Source organism: Physeter macrocephalus, chromosome 5 (genome assembly GCF_002837175.3).
Source record: "Physeter macrocephalus isolate SW-GA chromosome 5, ASM283717v5, whole genome shotgun sequence".
In the NCBI taxonomy this organism is placed as follows: Eukaryota; Metazoa; Chordata; class Mammalia; order Artiodactyla; family Physeteridae; genus Physeter; species Physeter macrocephalus.
In genome coordinates, this window is record NC_041218.1 from 25,256,268 (window position 1) to 25,278,193 (window position 21,926).

At 35.7% G+C, this 21,926-nt stretch overlaps 1 protein-coding gene across 2 annotated transcripts in view; it reads left to right on the forward strand.

Annotated features, from left to right (window-relative positions):
- The window catches only part of GRM8 (glutamate metabotropic receptor 8), a 773,539-nt gene that overhangs the window by 459,527 nt on the left and 292,086 nt on the right, over positions 1 to 21,926 (forward strand). For both annotated transcript variants that reach the window (XM_024129289.1, XM_055084852.1), the window contains exon 6: positions 14,354 to 14,554. In XM_024129289.1, the coding sequence (XP_023985057.1) occupies positions 14,354 to 14,554 (201 nt within the window). The remainder of the gene's footprint in view (positions 1 to 14,353; positions 14,555 to 21,926) is intronic.

Below are 21,926 nucleotides of genomic sequence, written 5' to 3' on the forward strand. Positions count from 1 at the left end.
AAAATGTGTACACTTGAGCCATTATGTCTACATGTTTCCTTTATCATATCTCCCTGTTTTCTACTCAAGTCCTTGATGCTAGTAACATAATTTGGGGAGTAAAAATAAACCACTGAGAACAGACTCCAAAAAAGCAGATTTGTTAGAAATAAATTTAAAGTGCATCTCAGGCTATGATTTTCACATTGGTTCTAAATATATCAAATTTCTATTTATAATTTTCTTACAAAATGTGTTTTGGTATTTAAAACGTATGATGAAAGTTTAAAGATGAAAATATTTTCAATTCTTTTCTGCATTTGCATGCATTGAAAGTTTAAAGATGAAAATATTTTCAATTTTGTTTTTCGCATTCGCATACAGGGGTAATTAATAGGAGATTCCAAATGGTCATGCTCCGTCTTTCCAGTTGAAATCAGAGGTGGTTGCCAGAACAGACCCTTGGTGGTTATAGGGCCAGAATTCCACCTTTGTCTTGGAAAGTTTACTAGGTCTATATGAGTCACACTAAATCATGCACTATAATTTAGTTTACATGTAATGTTGGAGGAAACCACAGTTTATACTAGTTAGATTTTTTTTTTTTGTAAAAGATGTCAAATCTACTTTCTGTTGTAAATTCCTAGTCAAAAGCCACAGTTTTTGATCTTGGGCAACTGTGTGTATAAGTTCGGCTTAATGAATACTGATGTTTTGTTGATTGTTTAGGTAGGGAAGAAATACAGCCACAGGCGTATTATGAGGGGTTTGAAATGAACACTTACCTCATCTTGGATCTATTGTTTCAACACTGTCTAATGCAGTTAGTCTCAGACATTCTATTGACTCTATTATGGAAATTATCCTATCAGTCCAAGTGGAGAAAAACAAAAAACAAAACACCCCTACCGATTCCATCTTTTATGTACATTTACTTGAACATAAAAATAAAAGGCATAACTTTATTTGACAGAAGCCTTCCCAGTTGTACTTTATTTTATCCCATAATAGTTTCCTAGAGTGGCACTTCATAGACTATTAAGGCAAAGGGAATGGACGCTTTATGCACAGCTAGCTGGGATTATGTTATTGATGGTAAACCCTTCTTTAAAAAGAAACTTGATGCGAGTTGGTTTAACAAACACTGATACTCACCCGAGACGTATTTAGGCACCATACTATGCCAAGTGGGTATTCAGAGGAGGCAGATCTGGCCACCGTCCTTCATGAGGTTTTAGATTATTGGAAGAGAAAATAATATTCAGAAACAAGCTGTAAATCAAGAACGATGACTGAAAGATGAATCCTGGTTATTCATTAAACACAGTCTGCAGCCTCTGTGTTTACTGATTCCTGGTGAGGACTTGGAATGAGTGGATGGTTTGCATCCCTGAAGGTGTCTGATGGAAGCAGAGGCTGATTGAATTAACTGGAAGGCAACATGAGAGGTCATCTTGTCTGGTCCCTGTCCCAGTGAAGGATGGCCTAGAAACTCTCCCAGACAGATTGCGACCCGCTTTAATCAGCCACTGGCATTATACCTATGCCTGTGCTGTGACCCCTGAAACTGGGAAGAGAAGTGAAAAACCCAGTCAGTCACCCAGAGGATGGACCACATTGTACAGAGGCAACGATTGTTTTCCTTTTGCATCTGGGTGGTCCAGTACCACAGAAAGATACCCTAAAATTTCCATTTTAAGGGTACGCATATTAAACTCAAAGTACTTCAGATTTTCTTTTTTTTAATTTTAAATTTAAGTTCCTGTTATAAAATCCTTTGCTTTTATATTTTTGGCATTTTTCAACCAAAAAACATGGTTCTCTGAACGTTGTTGGTTTCCACTGATACTCCTATTAAGTTGGCGTGAGAGAGAGCCTTACCATAATGCACACCCGCTTGTTACTCATTTCCTCCAGTAATTCATTTAACTAATTCTTTGAAGGCTTTTCGTTCCTCACGGGCAAACTCATTTAGTGATTCCCTCAGGTTTTACTTATCCTCAATGGAACTCAATTACAAAGGGAGAGAACATGCAGCTGAAAAGAGGAAGCATGTACACACATGCCTTGCAAGTGAAATAAAAGTTTCAAGAAATCGTTCATCCTGTTCCTATATGTGATGCACTTGATTTCTATCTGTTTTCTTTATTTTAAAGATATGCTGTTTGTGACTTACTACATTGATTTGAAGAACCAGTAGTAGGTCATGTCATGAAGTTTAAAAACAGCAGATAGGATGATTTTTAGGGTTGCTTTAGCGTGAGCATTCCTCTTTTATTAATTGCAAGTTATATGTCTCTTCTATCACTGGACCTTCGCTATTACTGTCACCCTGCCTTTTGTGCTTCCCCTGCTTCCCTTTCTCACCTAACTCACACCTGTTTATCCTTTAGCTCTTAGTCCTAGTGTCATTCCATGACAGCAGGGACTAGGTGAGTTTTGGTTTGCCATTGTATCCAGCTCGGTGCTTAATATATCATACAATGATGAATGATGATAGATAATAAAGAGGATAATAGCAACTTCCCCTTATATAGTACTTCCTATTTCAACAGACTTCTGCCTTATATATATTAACTCATTTAATTATGACAACACCAGTGGGGTGAGATACTATTATTATCCTCATTTTATAGATGAGGAAACTGAGGCATGAGATATTAGGGGACTTAATCAAAGTCCCATAAATAGTAAATGGTGGTGCTGAGATTTGAACCCAGGCAGATTGGCTGCAGGGTGGTTGTTCCTAATCATTGAACTACATTGCCTTTATCATGCTTGTTGAATGAGTACATGAACATATATCCTGGGTTTGTATTGTGATCTCTTTTGTTCGTGTAATTGGAAAAGTGTTGCACATTATAGAAGGTTAAATATTTTATAGCCCTACATAACAAGTAATGGTGTCCATTTCTTCACTATGTAATGCGCCAGATGCTCTACATTATCTCAATGCTCAAAACAACTATGCAACATAGGTATAAATTCCCATTTTCTGAGTAAAGAATAAGAGACTCAGAGGCAGGGTCTCAAATTTTCGTCTGTCCGACCTCAGAGCCCATGCTTTTTTGCATTTTTCTTGTTCTGTAGAAGAGAGAGGACTTAATCTGGGCCTTCTTGAATGCATAGAGTTTAAATAAGGGGAGAAGAAAATGTTGAGCATTAAAAGTGAATTGAGATTTAGGAATTATACCATGAATAACCAATTAAAAATCGAATGAAAAATTCTATCTCATAAAGCTTGAAGACACAAAATATTGAGGTATTACTTAAAAGGAAATGAGCAAGTGACATATTTCTGAGGAGTCCAAAAGAAGATTGGAATAAGTGGCGATCCTGTGTCTCTAAATGGGAACGCTGAATATTGTAGCTATGTCAAGTCTTCTGCCACTAACTTTAAAAATTGATGCAATTCTAATAAAAGCTTCAATTTTTGAAACTAGTTCAAGTAATTCTAAAGTTTATTTGTGAGAATAATCAAGAATTAAAAAAACAAGAGTACTGATAGAATTTGTGTGAACAGATGGTACAACCTATAGAATTACAATATTTGTGGAAAAGGGAGTATTGGCATGTTAAGAGACAAGCAGACTAGAGCAGAAATTCCACATTTATATATCTAATAATGTATGTGTCTGATACATGTTAAAAGTGACTTTATATAAATTAATGGGAAAAAGAACGTTCATTCAGTAGTCTGGGAGAATAGGTTCACAATTTAGAAAACATAAAGTTAGATCCCTACCTTGCACCAAATATCATGTTGGGTATCAGGGGTTAAATGCAAAAGCCTGAATCCATTAAGTGAGCTATATATAATACAAGTGCTATAAAAACCATGCTTTCCTACAATACAGGGCAATTCTCACTGTAGGTGAAGTGAATATTGCATATTTAAAAAGTATATACAGAGTTATCTTGATTTTTATAAATAAAGAGGGAAAGAAATGCTGTAAGTCAATAGACCAGTGTGCGAATAGTGGTTTACACGGTGGGCCAATAGATATTCTCTATTTTCTTCTTTATATTGGGTTGGCCAAAAAGTTCCTTCGGCTTTTAAGTAAAAATAAAAGACACATTTTTCATTTTCACCAAGAACTTTATTGAACAGCATATTCACTCTTGTTCCAATAAGTTCTGCCATTTTTCAGGCAACTTCATAATTCCATCTTCCCAAAACTTTTTATCTTTTTGAGCAAAGAACTGTTCCAGGTGCCTTTTACAGTCCTCCAGGGAATTGAATTTTTTTCCATTAAGGGAATTTTGTAAAGACTGAAGTAAATGGAAATCTGAAGGTGCAATGTCTGGTGATTACAGTGGATGAGTCAGAACTTCCCAGCCAAGCTGTAACAGTTTTTGCCTCGTCATCAGAGAAGCATGCGGTCTTGCGTTATCCTGATGGAAGATTAGGCGTTTTCTGTTGACTAATTCCGTACACTTTTCGTCCAGTGCTGCTTTTAGTTGGTCTAATTGGGAGCAGTACTTGTTGGAATTAATCGTTTGGTTTTCCGGAAGGAGCTCATAATCAAGGACTCCCTTCCAATCCCACCATATACACAGCATCACCTTCTTCGGATGAAGACCGGCCTTTGGTGTGGTTGGTGGTGGTTCATTTCGCTTGCCCCACGATCTCTTCCGTTCCACATTATTGTACAGCGTCCACTTTTCATCGTCCGTCAAAATTTGTTTCAAAAACGGGATGTTTTCATTATGTTTAAGTAGAGAATCGCATGTGGAAATACGGTCAAGAAGGTTTTTCTCACTTAACTTATGTGGAACCCAAACATCAGCGAGTTGAATATAACCAAGCTGGTGCAAATGATTTTCAGTGCTTGATTTGGATATTTTGAGTATGTCGGCTATCTCCTGCGTGGTATAATGTTGATTGTTCTCAATTAATGTCTCTATTTGATCTCCTCCACTTCAACTGGTCTACCTGACATTGTGGATCATTGTCCAGCGACAAATCTCCAGTACAAAACTTTGCAAACCACTTTTGACATGTTCGATCAGTCGTAGCACCTTCTCCATACACTGCACAAATCTCTTTTTGAGTTTCGGTTGTATTTTTTTTTTTTTTTTTTTGACATTAGAAACCTTTTGTTGAGTGAGACAAGGCAAACATGGGAGGAAAATATTACAGGGTGAAGGAAGGCTGAGGAAACCAATCTAATTTCTTTTTCCTCTGTGGAAGAATGAGCAGCCCAAATGATGAACTGAAGCCACTCCAAGGTTACTATTTATACTTAAGGCAATGTAAAAAGCAAGGTTTTAACCAAAAAGCCTGTATCTGGCATTAAAAAAAAAATTACATCTTTTGGATGGATCGATTGCATTTTTACCTTCCTTGAAATAATAAAGCATAATATGCCGAAAACATTTCTTTTTTCTTCCATTTTCAATACTAAAATGACTACACAAAAATTCACCACTTTTGATAAGTTTTTTTTTTTTAATGCACGCTGATATGACAGCTGTCACAATACAATCTAAAAACATTTCTTTTTTCTTCCATTTTCAATATTAAAATGACTACACAAAAATTCACCACTTTTGATAAGTTTTTTTTTTTTTAATGCACGCTGATATGACAGCTGTCACAATACAATCTAACAAAATTGTCTCGAATGAAGTTAAAGACAACTAAGTACTACTAGAGCCATCTTAGGGAAAAAAAACGAATGAACTTGTTGGCCAACCCAGTACTTTTCCCCTCACATTTCTACAAAGGCTGTGATTTACTTTTGTAACTGGAAAAAAAAAATTTTTTAAGGCAAATCCTAAGCCATATCATAGGGTCTGCAATGACAAGTATAGCATATTTTGGGGTGGAAGGTGGGGCATTAGAAATCCTACCCACTGGAGGGGGAATTACGAAGGGAAAATTTGAATCCTTCAATGGGGGAACTTGAATATGCTTTAAAGAGAAAAGCTGTTCTCTTAACTATGAACTCTACTATTTATCAAGAGTTTTACACACTATTTTCAATCAAAATTTGTCTCTAATGTATATGATCTAAGATGATAATGTAGAAGAATGCAACTGTTTGAATTTAATCAACTGCTTTTTCTTTGGGGACCTAGGGATATACCTATGAAATGACTTTCTCTTTTGAACATCTTTCTTTTAAACTGGTAGTTTTGCCTGAAGATACACTCTTAATCTTATTTGCCACTTACCTTAGGTTTTTCAGTGTTTTAAAAACCCTAGGACATTGCATGGACAATTTAACTCCTGAAGGGGACACCTGGCACCTGCTGGGAGCATTTTCCATTTCCTGCCAGGCACAAAGGAGAGAAGTTATTGTGGGCTACTGTAGCACTCTTCACTGGTTGATTTACAAGTGTCTCCTGACATGTTCTCAGGCAGCCAAGAGCCTTCAGTTCTTGGGACTACATTTAAATTACAGAAGAAGATGGAGAGCAGGTGATTTTTAGCGGGAAGACCCTTATCTTCTCATTTTCTCTGTCCTGTATAAATAGATAAAGCCAAGGCTCAAGTTAGTTGGTTAGTCTAATACATGTATTTATACAGGTCCTTGAGAAAGCCTACTATAGAATCTATGAAGCAGGACCTTAGGTGTCGAATTCTCTTTTGAGCTTGATGTTATTTTCCTATAGAAATCCTTTAGACATATAAATATACACACACAAATACACTCTCACTCTCCAATGCTAAAATGCCCTTTTTAATTTTTATAAATATAAAGTTATAGGCCTTATTAGCTTGGATTTCATTACAAACATCCAATCATCTTGCTTATGAGTTTCAGCCATTTTATGCCAATTTTATCTCAGGTGTGTGGTTGAAATTCACAACCAAAAATTTTCTCTGTAGTTCAGAAAAACGCTCAAAATGTTATAGAAATGTATTCCCCCCTTTTAGCATTTCAATGTAGATATTGTCATTTGTTAATATTTGTTAGTATTTATTAGTTACAACTTTTGTAAAAGTCTGTATTATTTTATAATATTCTTTAATCCCTGCTCCACTACTCTCTTTAAAGTTTCACACGCACACACACACACACACACACACACACACACACACACACACACAGAAACACACAATCTTTATACTTAACTAGGAGACAAACAAATCATGGATACAATGGCTGAACGTTAAACAGGAGTTTAAGTGTGAGTTTAAGTGAAAGTTAAGCCCGAGCTGGAAGAATCAAAGAAAACTTCGGGAGGAGGAGGAAGTTAAGCAGTAAATGGCAGAGGTTTGGGGTCAGACCTGACTTGACCGTTTACTGCCATAACTGTGTGATATTTGGTAAATGATTCAACTTTTTGAGGCTCAGTTCCTTTATCTGTTAAAAAAATAAAAGAAGATGAAAGGAGTAATAATAATTTACGATCAAAGAGAAGCTATCTGTGAAGAGTCCTGCCCATTTTAATTATTTGTGTCCTCCTTCTTCTCTTTCCTGTCTTCATAATTGATTTTCCATAAATGATTCTTTTAACCATTGGATCAAAATAAAAAGATAAATGAAAACACTTCTCCTTTGTGAGGAACCAAATTCGATATATAGCTCAAGTCTAAGAATAATGAAAATGTAGTGACTCAGTTAATCAGTCTGAGAATTCAAGAAGAAAAATCCAGGCTGACATTTGGTTTTTGTTTTCTTTTGTTGTTGTTGTTAGTGCAGAATTTCCAGGTCTTGGTTACTGGATAGTCCTAACTGTTTTGGAGAATTGAGTTTAGTGGTATTTGTTCAGTCACACCCTAATGCAATCTTCAAGTGATCTTAGAAAGTGTAAGAAGGAAACAAATAAAAGAAGCTGCCCTAGAATCTAGAATTTTAGAACTGAAGGGACCCTGATTGATCATCTTGTTCAACCCTCTAATTTCTACTGAGAAGTAAATAAATGCCAGAGAGATCATGACTTGACCAAGGACACAAATTCAGTTGGTCACTGTGTTAGAACTGGAACGCAGGTCTTTGAATTCTCAAACCATTGGTCTTAAGGCAGTACCGCATAAGGTATTTCACTCCAAGGTGGCATAAATTATTGCAGTGTTATAAATAAATAATCAACCATATCACTGTTATATGATTACTCTAAACATTTGGACCTTTATTCTTTAACTCAACAAATTTATATAAAGTTTCTATTTTGTTAGAGGATACAATACTATAGAATCTTAAAAATCAGTCTTTTTAACTGCCATAAATGGAGCCTTCCTGTTCACCTGATTTTCCAAATTCTGTTAATGGTGCCAATATTCTACTACCTATCCTCAAAACTCCTGAGTTGTTGATTGCCTCCAACTCCTACTCTCGTATTTAATTAGGTATCCAAAGACTGTTAATTTGACATCTGAAATATATTTTCTCTCATTCTTTTTCTTTTCCACTGTTTCAACCTATTGCTGCCCTGCCTCCCAACCTGTATCTCTACCTTCAACTTATGTTTGTTTCATTTACTTTACACATAATTCCCAGAAATAATTTTAAATACCAGTGTTGGCTCTCTGTTTCCAGCCAAACAATATTTAGTACTTAAACCTAGCATTTAAGATGCTCTTTGACCTGATCTGAGCTGTTAAATCGAAAATAAAATGATTAACTATCACTACTGCAGCCTAATTTGAGTTGACATCTTACCTGAAGCTTGGAGGTTGAGAAGGAGACCTCTGGGAAGCAGTGAAGAAAGTCACAGAGTGAACATCTAAGTGAAGTCCCGTGGTTTGAAGATCTCAGGTTATATTCAAGGACCTGAAAGTGGAGAAGAGAGAAGTAGGGTGGTACCGGCAGTTGAGGCTGGAGAGATGGGGACCCTGTCTTGGAAGTCCCTGTGGGCAACCTTTCTAGTTGAAGACCTAGGCTTGGTGAGGTTCAGGAAGGTGTCCTGTTGAGTTGTGCAACTGGGACATGAATGCAGGTCTGTCTGACTGGCCCATCCTCTTATCCTGTGCCAGCAGCCTCCTTTACTCAGTCTGTCCTTCTGCCTTACAGGGCCCATGTTTTCATCCCTCTGTGGTTTGGGAGGTGCACACATCTCCTTTGCGTATCCTAGTGCCTAGTAGATATTCCTGAATAACTGAACACGCTAATCTTTCTTTTCCATCCTCCCTCGATTGTGTCCTTGAAACCAAACCAGTTTAAATTCAGTATAAGCTGACTTATGTTTGCTAACCTGATAGCGATTACTTTTTAGTGTGAAGTGCAGTTCTCGGCATCATTCTCACGGGTTTAAGAATTACCCACTCTGCGTCACTACATACATATGTGGTATCGGGAAAGCTCAGTGCAGAGTGTGACGGTCTCATCTCTGGTGTATCAAGGAGTAAGGCAAATGGAGTTTTTGTGGAATTCAGAATGACTTTTAAATTTGGTCCTGTATGCATACATGTGTTTATTCATAGCAGCTGACAAATTCTCTTCTCTCTTACCATCCTCCCCACAGCAACAGCAAGAAAATGATTTAATTATTTAAAATACTTGCTACATACTTAAGAAAAAGTCAGGGAGGAGCTAAATAAAGAAATCATTTTTAACCTACAAATTTAGAGTGTGGGATTATTTCTACTACCTGGTAAGACTGTAGTAAAAAATTCAACCAATTGGATGTTTGCTTTCCTGGGTGTAAAAGGACTCATTTGACTTGCATGTTTTTCCCACTGAATTGACCACTGTTTATTAGATCATCACTGCAGTAACATTATGAGTTTTATAATAATCTCAGGAAGAGGAAAATAGCCCCTGGTATTTCAGTTTACAGAACTAAGCTATCTTCTGAGAAATGAGAAATTCTTAGAAAGCAAAGCTCGAAAACTATGTGTCAGTCAAAGAATTTAAAATTCATGTCAGGTTCATCTTAGGAACTCGCATTATAATATATATACAGCACTTTGCAAACTTGAGCAGATTTGCTTTTCACTAAGAAGGAACGAAACCAAAAAAGATACACCCTGATGTGCAAAAGACCTTAACTGAAGTCCATGTGGCATTGCTCGGACCAATAAGAATTTACTGTGTGTTCCAGGGACAGAGGTACTGTCAGGGTTTTAGATTTCATTAATGAAAACATAAAGCAATCTTGCTATAAAATTTATGAGGCTGACTTCATCTCCCACCACACAAACTCATAGCTATATGTTGTTAATTTGAAGCTATACACTAAAACACATCACAACTTTACAATCAGTGTTTTAAATGGATGGCTGACATACAGCCTTTAACAATGTTTAGTACTTTGTAGCAATACATTAAGGCTAACTTCAGAAACGATAGCATAATGAAATTTTACAGGCAATTAAGTTGATGAGTCACTGTCAGCTTCCTAAATTATTCTCTTAGATGATCAAGAGACGCAGATATAGGAAGTGAGGGGCAAACTCTAGATCCTGTAAAATCTTAAGTGTCATTATGAGTTTGAAGTTTTAGGGAATAGAAAAATACCTTGTCTAAACAGCCTGAAAAGAAATCAGATAATTTCCTTTTAAATTTAGAAATGGTAATAGTGATCAGTCTTTTAGTTTGTCACCACGTACATACATTGATTTATGAAAAATGTCTTATAGTGTCCATTGACTTGTGTGGCAATAGTTACTAGAGAGCCTTATGAACTTTTACTTTAAAAGAAAAAAAGCGAAGATGTATATATTTAATCTTTACTCAAACTAATTGTAGTTTATAACTAGCAAGGAAAGAAATAGTTTGACTAGTGAAAATTTACATATTTTCCTTTAATAAGATGGTGTGGTGTTTCAGAATTAATATAAATCCATTATACATGAAGGTGGCAAAATATTGGGGGGGAATCCAAGGAAGAGTATGTCTATTAAGTTGGGGTATCTATATTAAAAGTATATCAGGAAATTGTTGTATATAACTATCTCAATTATTGAATGCTCAGAAATATCTTACAGACTTGTAGGAGGTTGCAGTAGCATTAAAATAAAATCCTAGTATGTCAAATTCAGAACATTTGAGGATAGAGTAAATTTAAAAATATACAATATCCATACACATCTAGCTCGTCCATATATCCCATGGATTGTGGAAAATTTCCAAATGCTTTAAGTTCTCATGGTCATTACTTTCTTTGAATCAATTTGGCTTTGGCATTTTCTGCCAATCCTATGCCTGCTGACAATACTCCTTTAGTAATGGAGACATGGAATTCCTCTTTTTTCTTTAAAGTGTGTGTGTGTGTGTGTGTGTGTGTGTGTGTGTGTGTGTGTGTGTGTGTGTGTGTTTGCATGTGAGCATACAGCAGAAGAGTTTACAGAGCAGCAATACAATCAACATAACCTGGAATATGAGTGCTATAGACTGAATGCTTGTGTTCCCCCCTCACCATATTCCTATGTTGAAACCCTACCCCCTAATGTGATGGTATTAGAGGTGGGCCTTTGGGAGGTAATTAGGATCAGATACCGTCTTGAGGGTAGAGCCCTCATGAATGAGATTAGTGCCCTTCTAAGAGTCATAAGAGAGCTTGCTTCCTCTCTGCTTTCTGCCATATTGAGGATGTAAGAAAACAGCCACCTGCAACCCAGAAGAGAGCCTTCACCAGAACCTGTCCATGCTGGCATCCTGAGCCTGGAAGTCCAGACTCAGAGCTCTAAGAAATAAATTCCTGTTGTTTACAAGCCACCCAGTCTGTGATACTTTGTTATAGTAGCCCAAACTGACTAAGACAGTTAGATATCTATGTTTTGAAATTACAGATTATTCATGTCCTCAAGTTGGGAGATTCTGATTCATTAAGTCTGGATGGCACTGCAGAATCTGTACTTAAGAAGATAACTAAGATGGGAACAACTGCTCTGGGATGCCTAGTCTTCCTTTTCAGTTATCAAGTTCAGTGATGCAAAGTAAATGAAACACAAGGATCTCTCCATATAGACCTAGGGACCTACCCTCAGTGTACTTATTTCAGTCTTTTATCATTAAGTTTCCCTCATCATTTGCCTCCTTGTTCATAAGCAACCATGCTGGTCTGCCCAGGACTGTCCAGGTTGTGATCCTACATCCTGAGAAACTCCTCAGTCCTGGACTAACCAGAGCCATTTGTCACCAGATAAGGTCTTTAAAGATATAACTGAATATTGTTGGTTTCTGTGACCATTCATCAGTATTTATTTATGAATTATCTATTTTGTGGTTAAAACTATGGAAAGCTGAAAGTGCTGCTTTCATAGGTTACTTGGTGATATTCTGGACATACACAGTACTGTCCTAGGACACAGAGATAGGGAGAGGACGGTATCCCCATATCTGCATGGATCTTAGCTTAGGTCACTCAACTAAGGCAGGCTGAAGGAGACAGTATACCTTTTGGCACCTCAAAGAAGTTCTTTGTTAGATCTGCCTTCTCTCTTTGTGTTCCTAAGCCTGCCAAATCCTCAGTAGGAGGTTTTAAGAAAATAATAATGTAATTCCCTACAATGATAGCCTGGTTTTGGATCTTATGAGTTTGATATGGAAGCAGACTAAATAGAAATATGGTATGCAATTTGGAAATGTGGGTTGGAAATTAGGTGACAGTAAAGTCCAGAAAGCTAGATTCCACAATGAATTAAATTGATACTGTAAGTTGATCTATTGTTTTGGACTCTATAACTAAAATTTTGGATTCCAGTTTCTACTTCTAGACCCTAGCAATAGCAATAGTTGAGAATGAATGGATTCTGAGGTTGGGAAAAATAAAAGAGGACCCAATCTTGGGGAATGGAATGTTGAGTCATCAAAAAAGTCTGAAAAGGTGTGTTGAAAGGGAGGAGCAGAATTTAGCATCACAAAAGACTGCAGGGAATAGAGCACCAACAAACAGCATTTAAAGGGTCAGAGTGGAACAAGTGATTGAGACCAGAGGAAAAAAGGTTCAATGATCTGATTAATAAAAATGAATGAATTGACCACTACATTTGTCTAGAAGAAAGTCACTGGTTTTGTCAGAGTGTAAAAACCCAAATATAAGACAGCCATCTTAATTCACGTCTCTAAATTTAGAGGAAATATGCATTTTTGTGAAGAAAGGAAACATTTGTTGAACTTAAAGACTTTTATTAAAGTTTACTAACTGACATTTATGGGAGGATTTAAAGTGCTTGCTTTGGGTCTCTCCCAGTGGTACCAGATGTATAAGGTTTGGGGGAATGTGGAAATGATAGATCCTTTTCGGTCTCCTCAATAAGTCCTCAATGTCCTATCTGTCGTTTTTTTTTCTTGTGTGTCCAGCATTCTTGCCATCTACCCCATTTTCCTGGGGATTGAGAGAATATTGGATTTCAATATCTGAGACCTGGCAGTGGTTCCCGTGCCTGCTTTGTGTGTGAACTTCACCCCCACACACTGAGTTTCCTCATCTTGAAAATGAGAATGTTGGATTACAACTAATTTTACACCATCTAACTTTTAACCTCAATTTTATCTTCCATTTTTAACTCTGTGTTTCTATTACATGTTAAATGATAAAGGCCAAGCTGAAGGTAATCTCCAATGCCGGTTCTCAGCCCTAAATATACCTAAAAAGAGGTACAATTATTCTGAATGACATTCATTTTGAGAGCGCTACATCTTTTATCTAATGTACAGCAAGATGACTATAGTTAACAACACAGTGTTGTATACTTGAAAGTTTCTAAGCGATTGGATCTTAAAAGTTCTCACCACAAGGAATAAAAAAGGCAACTATGTAAGGTGGTGGATATGTTAACTAACCTTATGGCGGTAATCATTTCACAATATGTATGTGTATTAAATCATCATGTTGTATTTATTAAACTTACATAGTGTTATATGTCAATTATATATCAATAAGCTGGAAAAAATTAAACAATAAAAACAAGTAAAAAGTTGAGTTCAAGAAGAAAATAAATTGAATGATTCTTCTAAAGATAAGCAGTTCATTTAAGGAAATACTGTCATTTAATATTTACAAAAAGAGCTCCCAAACAGAGCACATTCTAAACAAGGACAGACGTGGGATGGAGGGGGAGATCTTACTTTGGGCCACTTATTAAATGATGCCCTTGGAGCTAAGGTGGATGAGAAGAACAACAGTCTACACATTTTACTTAAAAGATCAAATCACTGCCAAAATGCTAGGTAATTACCAGCAGGTCCAGTATAATAGAGCTCATTAGGTAGAAATGAAGATAATGAAACTGTATGTCTTTTATTAACTTTATATCATTTTGTTGCTAATAAAATAGTTTCTGTTCTTTCGCAATAAAAAATTCAATATCCAGTTTAAAAACCTGACTCAGTAAGTATAGGACTAAAATAATCAGGAGTAAAATCAAATAGTTTTGTCTCATTTATGTGTGCCTCAAATGATGAAAGTCCTAGCCCTCATGCCAAATTTTTAGTGAAATCTAACCCCAGTTGATGGTTTCCCTTTTCTTTTACAGGCCTGGAGCGAATTGCTCGGGATTCATCTTACGAACAGGAAGGAAAGGTCCAATTTGTAATTGATGCTGTGTATTCCATGGCTTATGCCCTGCACAATATGCACAAAGATCTCTGCCCTGGATACATTGGCCTTTGCCCACGAATGAGTACCATTGATGGGAAAGAACTACTCGGTTATATTCGGGCTGTAAATTTTAATGGTAAGTCACAACTTTTTAAAAAAATCTAAATACTTTAGAAGTGACAGGGTGTGTTTTTTCTCCCTATATTTAGAGTATACTCAAGCAGAGTGGAAAGCACAGGATTAGAAGCAGTTCCCCTTTTAATCAGAAGTGTGAGTTTTTCCACCTGCTTTTAAATCTCAAACATTTTTTTGGTGCTACCATTAATCTGCTGCTGAAAGAAGCAGAAGTTAAAAATAAGCCTCTATCAATCAAAATATCACTATTTCAGAAGTGACTTAGGAGACTTATTTGGAACCACTGACAACAGATTAGATTTCTTTGAAAATGTTTTGTTAATGCCGTTATTAAAGAAGGAATTGTAGGCATTTTGTTTTGAAACCTATTTTAAGCATTTTAAACAGTAAGATGACTTGAGTGTGGATGATTTGGAGTTGCTGTATATTTACGTTCTAAGAGTGCTGTGTTAAGTTTCTGCATCGTCTTTTTCATTGTATTTCTTCCAATGATTGGGTCAATTTGAAGCAATGAGCTGCATCGTGTAAGGTAGAGCTACATACAATCAACTGTAGATGAGATTTGCCTACTGCAGAAGCAGAAATGCTGCTTCTGTGAGTGTCACAAGAAATTGGTACAGAATACGCTGGATTCATAGTGTTTGGCTGACAATAGCCAAACTGCCCGTCTCAAGTGATGGAGCTATTGAATTCTGCTGTTCTTTCATGAAAGTTGTAGTGGTTGCTGCCCATGACTTTGACCATTATTTTCAAATGAAATGATAGAATGCTCTGAGCTGTCTAATTCTTTCTGTTTGGCTGTAATCCACACAATGGACATGCCTCCGAGCAGGACGCACGGCGCTGCACTGTCCAGCATAATATACTCCAGTGACCTCAGCTGCCAGCCTTTCTCAGAAAAGCACAAGGTCATCTTCAATTGAGAATTCAAGTGGAAACTTCTTCTTTTGCTTTGTTCAGGCAACGTGAGACACAATTTGGTTTACATTCAACACAAAGTATCCTCTTTTTCACCAGAATTTTGGTGAAACATTACATAACATAGTTCCTTTTGTTAAGAATAGAAACAGTAAGGGGAATTTGAAAATAATTTTCTTACAATTATTAAATGGAGCAAAAGAGGAGTGTCACAATACAAGTGTTACAATACAATACGTTATTTACCCTAACATGACGTTGGGGAGCACTTTATTTATCCTAATTGTTAAGAAGTGGGAAGAGGAATGCAAATGAATATATGTTTTTCATTAATTGAAGCTCATCTCCAGAAGACAGGGAGGTCTTTTAAAGAAACACTGGATTAAAGTATTTTAAAGTTGAACTATCAATTTCTCTCTTACCCATAGACCTAACCCTTCCTTGATGACTTTAATTATTATACTATACTGTAATATAATGATGCTGTTAAAGACTACTGAAAAAGTCATAATGTCTAACGATTATTAAGACAATTTGCCTCTAGAGTCCAATGATTTTTTGAGTTCTTCTGTCCACTTTTTATAGTTTTTTTTCCCCTTCTACATTATCAGACTACTGTTGCTGTGATTGTTTTTTTGACTGATCCCTTCCATAATTTGCTTCTTTCAATCTACCACGGACACAGAAACACACAAAATTTCATTACCTTAGCCAAGAGATATTTATTGAGCACATAGAATGTGGTAAGCATTATGATAGGTACTAAAGATATATTACTGTTAAAAAGAGTCAAAACAGACATGTTTCTTGGGGAACTTAGATATCAATCAAATAAGCACACAAAGGTGTAATTATATAATACTCATCTGTAATGAGTATTGAAAGAAGAGGTGTGTTTTATAGTAGGGAAATATGTCCCTATTCTAGGGAGTTAGAGACAGCTGGAATCTGGAGATGAGGGTCAGAGACAAGGGTAAAGCACTAGACAGGACCAGATAGATCATGAGATGTCTTACAGGTCATTCTTAAGATTTGTTCTTCATCTTGAAAGCAGTAGGAACCCACTGGAGCATAATAGAACTGTGTCTGATACAAGAGTAAGTGTACTCCGGATGAGGATCATGGAAAATACATGGATTTTAGTGTATGAACTTAAAAGAGAATCTCTCTGAACTCCTTGGAGACTTATTTTGCAAATAGCTTGACATTTTTCTGTGTCCCAATAGCTAGTAATAATAGTACGGTTATAATAATAGGGTAAGGGACCTGAGCATAAGCAGATTATCATGGGATATATAATTTGATTTTCAGTAATTTTCAGGATGTTTATCAATTTTTTGATTTCATTATTGGCTTACTGTTAGTATTCATTTATTATTGATACCTTGCCTGTTTCTGATAAAAAAAGGCACATAGGGCTATTCAAGTAGAAGTACACCATCAAAACCATTGAAGGGGGAAGAAACAAATTTAGTAACCTGAATGAAGGACTACGTTAAGTTCTGAGCTTCCTAAGCAGCTAAAATATAAGGGGACATTCAATGGAATGTATGTTTCATTACATGAGAGAAGCAAACTTACCTATTTCTAAGGAGAGAATGAATTTTCTTACAGCCTAAAAAGCAGTGTTATTTAACAAAACTTTACTTGGGAAGCTGGAGGGAAACAAAGGCCTGCCTTTTAGGATTACTTTTATTGCTACCATTTGAACAAAATGCTATTTCTATAAATTTTTTAAATGAAAAGATTTATCAAAAGAAAAACATTAAATAAAGAAGAAGAGTTCAGATTTTTCAGGTACTTAAGCAACAATGTCAATTCCTTACTCTGGTGTGGTCTATAGGCAATAAAATATTAATACTGTACATCTTGTATAGAATCAAAGATTTTTCTGTTGCCGTGAGAACCTTATGCATCATAAAGAAAAAGTGTTGGACAGAATTCCAGAGATGTCTCCTTACTTTCTCTATAGTTGAGCAGGGCAGGGTAGGCACAGCGGCATACTAATCAGGGTTGTTTGACTGTAGGTAACAGAAACCAACTTAAGCTTGCTTTAAGCTAAAAGGAACGATGTATGAGGGTGTGTCAAGAAACCCCATGGCAGACTATAGAAAGGTCTAAGAAAAGAAGTGGTTATAAGTACTAAAACCTCTCAGAAATCCAAATATCCCTCTGTCTGCTTTGTTTGGTTCTCTTTATATTGTTTTCTCTACGTCTAGGTCCACAGGGTAGGTAGCAGGAGACCATTTACATTTCTAGAATTTAGTTGCTGTTTGTTCAGGACATGTGCTAAGATTAACATATATATTTTAGGTCCCAGTTCTAACTTCTTGGAAACTTGAATCTTATTAGCTAAACTTAGGTTGGATGTCAGACCTGTTCCAAATTATCAGTGGCAAGGATCAAGTAAGTACAAACTTAGTTGTCATGAGGCACTCCCAGTGGGTGAAAGCGACATGGGTGAAAGGGACATTTAGGAAGCATCTATCATTGACTTAGGGGGAAAGTTTAAACAAAGTGAGCAGAGAGGTGAAAACCTGAGAAAGGGGTGATGCCGTGGTCTCTGAATCTCTGTGCTTCTCTAGGTGGGTGAATTTTTGTTAGGCTAGAGGACACGATTAAAATCATATAGAATTTGTGGGAATCTGAGAGAGAAATCAATTTTGGAATTACTTAATGCAAACAAACCTTCATGCTATGATTGAATTCCCTGAATGAAGCAGCTTCCCTAAGCTCACAGTGAGGTAGTGGTCTAACCATTTCAATGCTCAGTATTCTAAGAAACATATGTAAACACTTGCCTGATTACAGAGACTGATATAGAGATGGAATTTAGCAGCACTTTCTTTTCTTTAGAAACCTTATTGATTTTAGGGACTGACTGCAAATTTTCCAAATACCCAATTTTGAGAGTCTCTGAACACTGCAGACGGTTTTAAAGCAAATTTCTTCATGTAAAGTACCTTTAAGCTATCTAAAAGAAATAAATACTGCTTAATATTAGGAAATGCATTACAAACGCACTAATAAGTCAAATAAGAATGAAAAATTTAAGATTCTGTAAAAGCATTTGATTAAAATATAACCCTCATTTCTGTTACAAGTACAAAAACAAACTAGAAATGGAATAAATGTTTAACATGATAAGCACATCTCTCTCAGCCTATAACTGGTTATATATTTATAGTTATTACAGAGATGGATTAGTCCTATTAGCACTGTTATTAATATTCTATAAATTTTAACCAATGTGATAAAACAACAAACAAAAATAACAGAGATCACTACTAAAAAGGAAAAAGTATTATGATTATTTTCAAATGATTTGATCTCAAGACAATAAATTGAAAGCTAGAAGTATTTACTTTAAGATGATCAAATATAAAATTAATATTAAAACATTAAGAACTTTCCTGCATACAGTGTTAGAAATCATTGACAATTATGAGAAATGAGACTTTTTTCTTTTCAAAAATATATAGAAAATATCTTGGAATAAATTGAACCAAAAAATATTAAAGACATATGAAGACAACTTTATTGAGAGACATCCCTTGTTTGTAGACAGAAAAACTGATTAGAGGAAACATGTTCGTCTTTTCTGAATTAATCTGTATTCAGGCTTAGTATAGTTCCAACCAAAATGACAAAGGAGTATTTTCTGGAATTTGAAATAATATTTAAAATTTTAATTGTGAGAATAAATGAGTAAAAATAACTAAAATGATTTTGAAGAAAAAATATTCCTACCAAACAGTTAACATTTAAGCATAACGTTAATCTACAATAATCAATCCAGCATAGAACTATTACCAGAACAGACATATGGTAAATAGAACCAGATAGAAATAGCCAGAAATATCAATATATAATAATAAGTAAATCAGTTTGTACATGTATTTGTATATACACACATTTGAACTTATGATGTGATAAAGATGAGTTAGAACTCAGTGGGAAAGGAATTTTATTAATTGATTATCAATTTACAGTAAAATCAAGTGATCATGATTTCTCCCTATAAGAGAGTATAATCCATTTGGAATTTATTTTAGAGTTAGGTGAAAAGGAGAAGCAAAAAAACAGAGAAGAAAATATAGAAGATAGAAGATGGTTCATCTTTTAGATGGAAGGATTATACTGAAATATTCTAAACACTGAGGTCTCTTCCTGCCCTATAGTCACTGCAGATTATTTTAAAGATAAAGGTATATTTTTAAAACATAGATGCCTATCAGCGTTCTTACTGTTGTTATTTTTTAGTTGTTTGTTTTTATTTTTTATGAATCATTCCTTTAGCCCACATACATTTTATGGAGAATCTTACAAAGTATCTAATAAAAGGGCTCTTTGCTAGGCATCAAAAATACAAAGATTAATAAAATGTGGTTCTATGAGTTTTCAAATGTCATAGCTTAACAGAGGAGAGACACAGACATGTTACCGACAGTAATTCAATTTGATAAGTGATATGATAGAGGCACGGGCATGGCATGTACAAACCCAGCCTAAGGCTGAGATTAGGAAACTACATGAGGGGGGCTCAAAGAATACAACACAGAGAACAGGTGACATCTGATTTAAATTACAAATAGAAAGTGACATTTCTTTAGGTGGACAAGATGGGAAAAACTATTCATGGCAGACAAAACAGTTTAATAGTAGATGGAAGACAGGCAAGAGTGAGTTCTGAGAAAGTGAGCATCCACAGTGTAAAAATTCAAAGGAGTGATGTGGGAGCAGCCTGGAGATGAGACCAGCAACAGGAACTTGGGCCTGGTTAGAAATCCCTGCCAAACTCTGATGTTTGAATGTGACACAGGGAACTGAAGCTTTCTGAGCAGGACAGCGAAGTGCTAGGATTTGTGTTTTAGAAAAATAACTATAGCAGCAATTAGCAGACAGGAGGGAGAGATTGAAGACAGGGATGACAAGTTAAGAGACGGTTCCAATCATCTCCAGGAGAGAAGAGTGCCTGAAATGGGAAAATGAAAGTACAAATGGAATGGAAAGAAGTGAAAGAGGGAGGAAGGGAGCAAAGAATCATTTCAACGCTGGCTCTGTTCTAGACGCTGTGCTTTGATTAGAAGCCAGAAGGTTTTGAGAAATATCTTTACCTCCCCAAATGATCTTTCTTTGTAACTGTTTGTGAGAACCCCATTACTAGAGCTAATTCATTATTTTTGTGTGTGCATAAATCATTTTTATTTAGTGTTTTCATTTTCTTTTTTAATTAATTTTTATTGGAGTGTAGTTGCTTTGCAGTGTTGTGTTAGTTTCTGCTGTACAGCAAAGTGAATCAGTGATACATATACATATAGCCATTCTTTTTTAGATTCCCTTCCCATTTAGGTCACCACAGAGTCCTGAGTAGAATGTTTTAGCATGTATATATACCATTGATGAAATTGGCTTGACACTACTTTGTTTTATCCACCTTTATAAGTAGAAAATGAGTCATAAAATGCCAATATATGGAAAAACTGACATAAAATGTCAACTGTAGAATTTATGATGCATAATATCCTTGTGATTAGATATTACTTATTTGGTAAATAGAGATGAAGCAAAGTCAGATGTGATGAAGTGGTTCTATGTTAACCTTAAAGATAAATATCCTTTTTGATAATTACCGTATTTGAAATAAAATTTAGAAAATCATTATTAATAATTTGGAAGTACATTACATAATTTATTCTTGATGATAGAGGTTTGCAAGTCATGAAGTAATTCCTGGAAATATTTATACATTTAAAAGAAAGTGAACGGCATGTGTAGCGATATTGAATTTGTAGAGATAAATAAACAGACTGATTTGAAATTAGGTAATATTTCAGTTTCTGATTAAGGAAACTTCAGGCTGCTTATAAAATATTAATCCTACAAATGAAGCCATCATGAAATTTAGCAGCATAATTATACCGGCCTCTGTTTTCTGAGTAAGTTGATAAACTGTGGGAGTTTTTTTTTTTTTTTTTACTCTTTATTGGAGTATAATTGCTTTACAATGTTGTGTTAGTTTCTGCTGTATAACAAAGTGAATCAGCTCTATGTATACATATATCCCCATATCCCCTCCCTCTTGTGTCTCCCTCCCACCCAACCTATCCCACCCCTCTAGGTGGACACAAAGCACCAAGCTGATCTCCCTGTGCTATGCAGCTGCTTCCCACTAGCTATCTACTTTACATTTGGTAGTGTATATATGTCAATGCTACTCTCTCACTTCATCCCAGCTTACCCTTCCCCCTCCCCTTGTCCTCCAGTCCATTCTCTACATCTGCATCTTTATTCGTGTCCTGCCCCTAGGTTCATTAGAACCTTTGTTTTTTAGATTCCATATATATGTGTTAGCATACAGTATTTGTTTTTCTCTTTCTGACTTACTTTACTCTGTATGACAGACTCTAGGTCAGTCTACCTCACTACAAATAACTCAATTTCCTTTCTTTTTA